Below are 8,767 nucleotides of genomic sequence, written 5' to 3'. Positions count from 1 at the left end.
CTTTGTCTTAGGAATTTTCTGAATCTGTACACCCAACCTGGGAAAGGAAATTCTGTCTAGGTTTTTAAGATTTATGACTGACATTGGAAGTTTCCTCACCATACCTTCCAGAAGTGATGACAATGACCGGGTGTAATAATAACTACTAATGATTTATTAAAGCATGCCATTCAACTTCCTCATCCAGAAAAATATTGTGATGTACTGGAACTTGATGGTTGTGCTGGTACGCATGATTGTAATATGCTGCAGAATTTCAAAATACCAGTTAAGCTTACCTTTGTCTAGCAACACCTGGATTCACCCCTTGGTATTTTGATAGAAATTGAGTAGAGAAAATAGAATGGATAGACAACCAGATTTTGTCACTGTGTCTAATAATGTAATCACACCTTCAGTGCGGTGTTAATACATGTTTCAGTTTCTATAACAAGTGAAACAGGAAGCTCCAAGTATTTTCCTGTTAGTCTGTCAGTTTGCAGTTTGAGATCATCATCAAGCTGAAATCTATATTGGAAACTCTTGCAGTTTTTAATCAGGCTCTGGTCTAAACATGTATGGAATTTAATAAAAGTGCTAGAAATACTTACAAAGTCTAGCAGCATCTGTGCAGACAGAAACTGAGTGAACATCTCAAGTCAGTGATCTATGAATATAAGGTCAGATTCCTGAAATATTTACTATGTTTTTCTTCCCATTAAAGCTGAGTGCTTTTGGTGTTTTCTGTTTTAATTTCAGATTTCATTTTGGTTTTGTATATGTTGCTAAACCTGTCTTTGTTCTGTTTGTCTGAATGAGAAGAGTTAATTAGATAAATCTGATTCAGTTTGAAACAAACGTGGTGACCAGAAGTCAGCCCTGTAATATTGATGCAAGAATTGGAAATATGTTGACAAGAATGGCCTCAATTTTAGGTTTTTGATTGGACGGGAGAAACCTGGAGAAACCAGTGAAGTAGCTCAGCTGATTCGTCAAACCCTAGAACAGGAGCGATGGCAGAGGGAAATGATGGAACAACATTACGGGCAATACGTTGATGATGATGAGGAGGTAAGAAAAGTTAAAACATAATAAATGTACCTTTCAGGAACCCATTTTAACACTCGTTTCATTGGCACACAAGCATTGACTGTATATCGCATGAAAGAACTTAAATTCTTTGTCCTGCAAGGTCGACATGCGAGGAATATAAACTAGTTTGATAGGCTCCGGACAGTCATGTGTGAAGCGCATACGTGAAAACGTTGTTGTGATGCTGCAGACTGTCTCTTAGTCATGAATATATGAAATAGCAACAGAAGTAGGCCATTAGGCATCTCAAACCTGCTCTGCCTGTTAATAATATCCTGATCTGATTAGTCTACATTCCTGCCTATCCTAACATCCTTTGACTCTCGGTGTTTTAAGTCTAACGGCCTGCCAATCCATTTCTCCCCTTGAACAAGTTCTTTCATCAGATTTTTTGTCACCAACAGATTTACAACAAAAGGGTTAAATTTCCATGGGCATCCTCTTGAATGCCCACTGTTAGTTTGAGATTTGCAGAAACCTAGAGACGCCACATCAATCCAATTTACACCATTTCTCTGGATTCCCAAAGATCTCCACATATTCCCTCCATTCCCCCGCCCTCACAATAAAAGTTTATCTCCAATCTTTAATCTTTTTCACTAGGTTTTAAATTAAGCAGATTATCCATCATTCATATTGTCTGTTTTTTAACTTTCTTAACTTTCCCTTTAGCCTAGAATTTTTAATTGGGTGACAGGGTGGAAGAAAGTATTATGTTTCTCCCTTTCAGGAAAAGTAGACAGAGGAAGGGAACCACAGTTCTTCTTGGATTACATCGTAACATCCATTGCCCCTCATAATGGAGTTTAAGCTTTGACCTTCTGGTCCAGAGGGAGGTACATTACCACTGCATCCAAAAACCCCTAAAACACAAGTATCAGTACACAAGAGGTTGAGATGCAACTGAAATTTGATACTTAGTTCTTTGGTGACTCGTCATCAGAACTGGCCCAGGTATATATTGTATATATTCATTATAATTGAGCATGCATTGCTGCATTGACTTCTATCAGAAGTTTAAAATCTCTTGCAGGATGCACAGTTCACACTCACTGAAGCTTACAATTCACCTCAGTATGCTCTGGGAAGTACAAGGTATTTCCTTCAGGATGTGCTGCAGTATGGTTCCTACATTATTACAAATAAACTTGTTAAAACAATCCTAAAAAATCATTACATTCATGTTTAGACTTGCTAAGCACCCACCAGTCAACGTTAAGAAAATACTGGCATCACTCCAGTATTGAACATTCAATCTAAGGTGACTTCCGTTTGCCATGTGGACGTGGGAACTGTTTCTCCATTGTTATATCCATCAACACCAAAATCAGAGCCAGAACATTGTTCTTACTCTGTGGAAGCTGTGTTATGTCTCACGTTTAGAGCAATCTAGGCATCTTAACAGTGACTTACATCCTATAGAATAAAGGCCTAAGGTAAACCAGTGAGAAAAAAGTGGATGCTCGACAGCATTGCAGGTGTAGGTCGTGGAGCTTTACATAATGTCAAAGTGTGTACGTCACATTCTTTGCAACATTATAATGATGGCAGTGCACGCTCAGGATTCACAGAATAATTATTAAAGCACAAAAGGACGCCATTCAGCCCATTGTGTTTTCACCGGCTCTCCAAATTTCCTCACATCCTTTCAGTAACCCTGCACAGTCTTCATTTTCAGACAATGATCCAATGTCCTCCTGAAAACCCAAATTGCACCTGCCTCAACCATTCTCTCAGTGTATTCCAATTCCCTTCATTTTTATTGTTTCTAATGTTTCCACCAGTTTGAATATTTTTAACCCCTGTTTATTCTGTTCAGATCCTTCATCATTTTGAACATTGTTATCAGTTCCCCTGTCAATCTTCTCCAAGGATAACAATCCCAGTCTCTCCAGTCTGTCTACATGATTAAAGTTCCTCGTTGCTGATATGAATCATTCATATGAATCTTCCTGCAACCTCTTCGATCCTTCATATCTTTCTGCAAATATGGTGCCCAGAGCTGGATGCACTGTTGCAGAATAGGCTGAAGCAATGTTTTTCTGAAGAAGGGTCTCGGCCCGAAATGTCAGCCTTCCTGCTGCTCTGATGCTGCTTGGCCTGCTGTGTTCATCCAGCTCTACACCTTGGTATTTTAGCATAGCCTCCTTGCTCTTGTGCTCTGGGCCATATTATTAAAACCAAGGATACTCCATGCTTTATTAACTATGCTCTCAATCTATCCTGCTACCTTCAATGATTTCTGTGCAAACACAGCCAGGTGACTGCCTCTGCACCCATTTTAAACTTGTAACATCTATTTCAGATTGTCTCTGTGTTCCTGCCGCCAAAATTGAGTCACTTCACAATAGCTTTCTCTAGAACCTTCCAAGATAGTCTGTACTCGTAAGGCATGTGGAGGGTGCATATCATTCAAAGAGAAGGCACGACCAAGCTAATAACCTTATAAGATGTGAATGAAAATCTTAACAGTGATGTTCCTTGGACGGTTAGTTTGCGATGCAGAATGATGCTGACATTTCAGTTCCTGCACCAGCTGAGGTTACCATGAGGGGCTGTCCTTCTCAGCCTCTCCCCTCGTCTGAAGTGCATCTTTCTCTAATCAGAGATGGTCTGGTAAGACTGTGGTGACTTTATTTTTATTTTAGCCTAATTTACAAATATTTGTGAATCCAATAATGCTGAATAGTTAAAAAAGCACACGCTCGTGGATAATTAGATGAGATTTTGTCTGTCACATTCAGCTGGCTTTTAATTCCATGAAGTTAAACTGCTGTGTATTTATTCTGTAAGCAGCCTTAGACATCCAAGTATTTTTGTTATTAGCTGTGAACTCGATGAAAATCTTTTAACTTTATGAATGAGCAGTATTCAATTTCTTTAACGTTTTGCTCATAAGAAACGAGTGGCACGGTGGCTCAGTGGTTATCACTGCTGCCTCTCAGCACCAGGGACCCGGGTTCAATTCCAGCCTCGGGCGACTGTCTGCGTGGAGTTTTCACATTCTCCCCGTGTCTGCATGGGTTTCCTCCCACAGTCCAAAGATGTGCAGGGTAGGTGGATTGGCCATGCTAAATTGCCCATAGTGCCCAGGGATGTTTAGTTAGGTGGGTTAGACATGGGAAATTAGGGGAATGGGTCTGGGTGGGATGCTGTTCGGAGGGGCGGTGTGGACTTATTGGGCCGAAAGGCCTGCTTCCACACTGTAGGGATTCTATTCTATGATTCTAAATTGGTCTTGGCTGCACAAAACAAGTGATAGCAAAGCAGCAGTCCATTTTCCACCTCACCTGATTTTCTTTCCCATTAACTGAAAGTAATGGCAGAATCTGTTACAGAGATAGTAGGACCTGCCGATGCTGGAGAATCTGAGATAACAAGGTGTAGAGCTGGATGAACACAGCAAGCAAAGCAGCATCAGAGGAGCAGGAAAGTTGACGTTTCGGGTCTAGACACTACTTCAGAAATGGGGGAGGAGAAGGGGATTCTGAAATAAATAGGGAGAGAGGGGGAGCTGGATAGAAGATGGATAAAGGAGAAGATAGGTGGAGAGGAAACAGACAGATCAAGGAGGCAGGGTTGGAGCCAGTAAAGGTGAGTGTAGGTGGAGAGTTAGGGAGGGGATGGGTCAGTCCAGGGAGGACGGACAGGTCAAGGAGGCGGGATGAGGCTAATAGGTAGGAGATGGGGGTGGGGCTTGAGGTGGACGGAGGAGATAGGTGTGAGGAAGGACAGGTTAGGGAGGCAGGGACAAGGTGGGCTGGTTTTGGGATGCGGTAGGGGGAAGAGAGATTTTGAAGCTTGTGAAGTCCACATTGATACCATTGGGCTGCAGGGTTCCCAAGCGAAATATGAGGTGCTGCTCCTGCAACCTTCACGTGGTATCATTGTGGCACTGCAGGAGGCCCAGGATGGACATGTCGTTCAAGGAGTGGGAGGGGGAGTTGAAATGGTTCACGACTGGGAGGTGCAGTTGCTCATTGCGAACTGATCGTAGGTGTTCCACAAAGCGGTGTCCAAGCCTCCGTGTAGTCCTTGCAGTTTGGATTTACCACAGGCAATAGAATTATCTTAGCCTTTGGGTCAATAATGGTCTACATGCAATGAAATCGTTCTGTTCAGCTTTTTTAGAAACCTGCATTTTAAATCGAGCTCTCATTTAGTAACTGTGGAAGAGCTACACTTTTATTCAACTTGTGAATCTATCTAATGATTCTTGAACATGTTAATGCTGAGGTCAGTGATCTAACCCATTCTTGTTATCTCAGAAGATTAAGAGTGGAAAACTGATTGATTATTTTTGAACAAAATGTTGCAAGCTGTAATTCAACTCTGAAAGGATAAGTGGAACACGAAATTGAGTCAGATTGCTGATTTGTTCAATTCAAATGTATATGTAGATATATATCTACATAGCATTATTAATGTGGATGAGGCTGATTTATTTTATTCAGGTGGCTAAATTTTCACTCAAAAGTCCCGTAGCTGAGGCTTCCTAAAGCCTTCACTAATGGATTGAATGATTCAGCAAAATGGACCACAGTTATCCCAGATTTAATCCTTCATTCCCTCTCCATCTGAAACTCCTTCTGCTGAGTTATTTCTCTGAGTTATGACAATTGTAAAACAAAATGTCCGTAACACTTTTTTTTTGTCAAGGAGGTTAAATCAGGCAGAGTTTCATTTTCCCAATCAGTGTTGAGCAGCTACCACCCTTGGAGGTGAACATTATGTTATGGACCAGACCAAAACCCCTCAAAATATATTAAGAAGATGACCTAGACCCCAACTTTTTTTTTTATTTTTATAAGCAGGTGTAAAGTGTTGTGTTCTGGATGCAATTCGATTGGTCAAACTACCAGGCTTGAAGCAGAGTACACTGTACTATTACACTATTGTTAAAATACAAACAAAAGAAAGAAACATTGGACTAGCTTTACTGGAAAACTTAACAGAATAATAGATTATTTAAGTACTAAACAGTAATTGATCCAATATAGTGACATCCCGTATACACATCCTTGACAAAGGCAAATTCCGTAAAACAGATTGTCTCACATGCAATTCTAGCAGCATGAAGGAAACCCCAGCTTTTAGCCATAACAAAGAGAGGAATAACAGCTTCCACATCCAGCTTCAAGACCCCAGCAGCTGCTGAAAGCTAAAAATAAAATCCTGGTTCTGTGGGAGCTTGACACCACCCCACTCCATGGTGCTTCCATTATTCTAATGTTTGTGAAAGAACAAAGCTAACTGGGCTCAGAGCAGACAGCTCGGCTTCAAGTTTGCAATACTCACGTTCAAAAGAAACATGACAGAACAAATCCTTCTTAAAGGCACATCTCGTAACAAACAGGTGAGGTCAGGCTGCCCCCTGGCTGTAATGCGAGTTCGTGGGCAGCACCCTGCCAACACTTACACAGGTCACACAAGAATAATGACCACTTGGTTGAGATACAACAAAGCAAGAGGTGTCTATGCCATGGGATTAGTGCCTCCTCAGAGAAGGGGGTAAAATCATTACTTGAAGATTCTTCCAGATGCTTTTCAGGAGCATGCTGAGGTTCAGGCTTCAGGTACCGCACTGGACCGACAACAAGAAGTTTTCACGAACAGGAAGGTTGAGCTGGGTAGGTTCTTCCCTTTTTTTCCCCAGATTAGCCACCAACTGAAGGACCTAAACAATCTCTATACCAGAAGTTGCAACCTGAAAGTGTTAATCCCAGGCAAGGAGCCTTCAATAAACAAGCAGTCACCACAAAACATTGTGACTTCCAAGAAATGCCTTGCTTAAGAAAGTCTTCCGCTTTCATTGACCTCAAGATTGTCACAACCTTTCAATCTCAAGTCTGCAAGAATTATTAAATATGAAGCTGTTGTAACACATGATTATTTGAAATGTAATTTGATCATGGCAGGATTTCAGTATACAGGGATCATCCTGCGTAGAACGATGGGCAACGTCACACAATGCAAAAGCCAATAGAAATTTAATACCACTTGGTGCATTTTGATTATAAACATATATGTTTTGACTGAGAGAAAGCTGAGTGATCAGAAAGAGCAAATAAATTCACATTTGCAAGATCTTAGTTCCACCACAGGTGCTGCTTTTATGTTTTAAGCTAATAAGTACTGAATGTAATAGATGAGATTTCACAGTGAATCTAGTTAGAATAGCAACAAGACCCCAGTAGGAGTATTGGTGTATTTTCGAACTCCACAGCATAAAAGGATTTTGAGGCCGCAGAGAGGCTATACTGCAGATTCATTTGAATGTTGCAACCTGTTATAGGTAAACACAATACCAACTTGTATTTAATGTAATGAAACATTTCAAGACAAACTAAACAAGTTATAACACCAAGTCACATAAGGAGACGTTGGGCAGCTGACAAAATATTCGGACAAAGAGGTGATTATAAAGGGAGAGAGTGAGCTAGAGAGACGGATGTAGGGAGGGTATTTTAGAGTTTACTTGCACAAAATCAAGTCACTAGGACTATTTTTGTTACGGCAGAGGGATTATTGAGTTATTCAGTAGGCGTGAAGAGAGGAGAGATTAGAAAAGAACAAACTGTCTCTGATGATTGAGGGGTCAAGAATTGAATCTGAGTTAGGACAGGGGAGTAGAAACTTCTCAGTTTTGTGAGCCAGTGAACTGCGCCAGCTAACACTTAAAGAAAGGACTATTAACATTCAAGATTAAGTTTGATAGGTGCTTGAAGGAAAAGGGACAAAAGGACATGGGAACATATGATTAGGACTACTGAGGACTAGAAAGGAGCTGCATCAAAACTGAGTGATTGGGTGATATGCTATTTTCCCAAATTGTAATTTCTATATGAGGTATTGAATATGTACATGGTGGCATAGATCATTAAGATGTCGCATTATGGAGTAGAAGCAAAAGTCTCAGAAAAACAAATTTGTTAAGCACAGTAGGGTTGATAAAATGCCTTCAGTATCAAATTCAATCAAAATCTTGTGTCATTCAATGCAGTGTTTCATCATTCATATCTTTTACAATCGCTGTGTGAAGCCTCATAACGAGTAATTTCATTTTCTGTTCTGAACTGTATTGTAGGATTTAGAGCTGTTTTCACATGACAAGAACAGCACAGCCTTTTTCAACAGCAATCACAATAATAACAACAGCTGTCTGTTTGTAAAGGTTTATGATCTTGGGTTTGAAACCAGTGCATGTTGTGACTTCTGCTTTATTCTGTTCTAGCCAACTCTTTCACTTGTGTTTTTTTCCCTAAGGCATTAAAGGCTAGATTTTCAACTTTGCTGGAAGGATAGTGAGTCAGCATGGCAAACTGTGCAATTGCCCAATTTCCATGACAGTGATACCAACCAAATTTGGTAAGATCTGTCAGGATGCCTACCTGCACTGGGAAACCTTCCCCTGGGAGAGGGAAGAAAATAGCTAGTTTAGACCTTAGTCATCTGTGGTAGCTGAACAGAATGAGCATCCTCAAGGCAATTGATGAGGAGGATCAGATTGAATAACGATCAAAAGATTGAGGAGGGTAGTCTGTTTCTACCACAAATAATTGCGCATCTCTAGAGGCCTCTGGCCTCCAGAAAGATGTTGTCCTTGCTCACAGACAGTGTTATGACTGACATAATGGATTTAAGCTGTCATTCTCACATAACTGAGATAACCAGGTGTAGAGCTGGATGAACACAG

The 8,767-nt window shown here is 40.7% G+C and overlaps 1 protein-coding gene across 1 annotated transcript in view; it reads left to right on the top strand.

Annotated features, from left to right (window-relative positions):
- The window catches only part of LOC109912582 (neurabin-2), a 104,305-nt gene that overhangs the window by 4,290 nt on the left and 91,248 nt on the right, over window positions 1–8,767 (top strand). The window contains exon 2 of the mRNA XM_048614404.1: window positions 915–1,050. Within this exon, the coding sequence (XP_048470361.1) occupies window positions 915–1,050 (136 nt within the window). The remainder of the gene's footprint in view (window positions 1–914; window positions 1,051–8,767) is intronic.

This window comes from Rhincodon typus, chromosome 30 (assembly GCF_021869965.1).
Source record: "Rhincodon typus isolate 14 chromosome 30, sRhiTyp1.1, whole genome shotgun sequence".
Classification (NCBI taxonomy): Eukaryota; Metazoa; Chordata; class Chondrichthyes; order Orectolobiformes; family Rhincodontidae; genus Rhincodon; species Rhincodon typus.
This window is presented reverse-complemented; position numbering and strand designations above follow the sequence as displayed.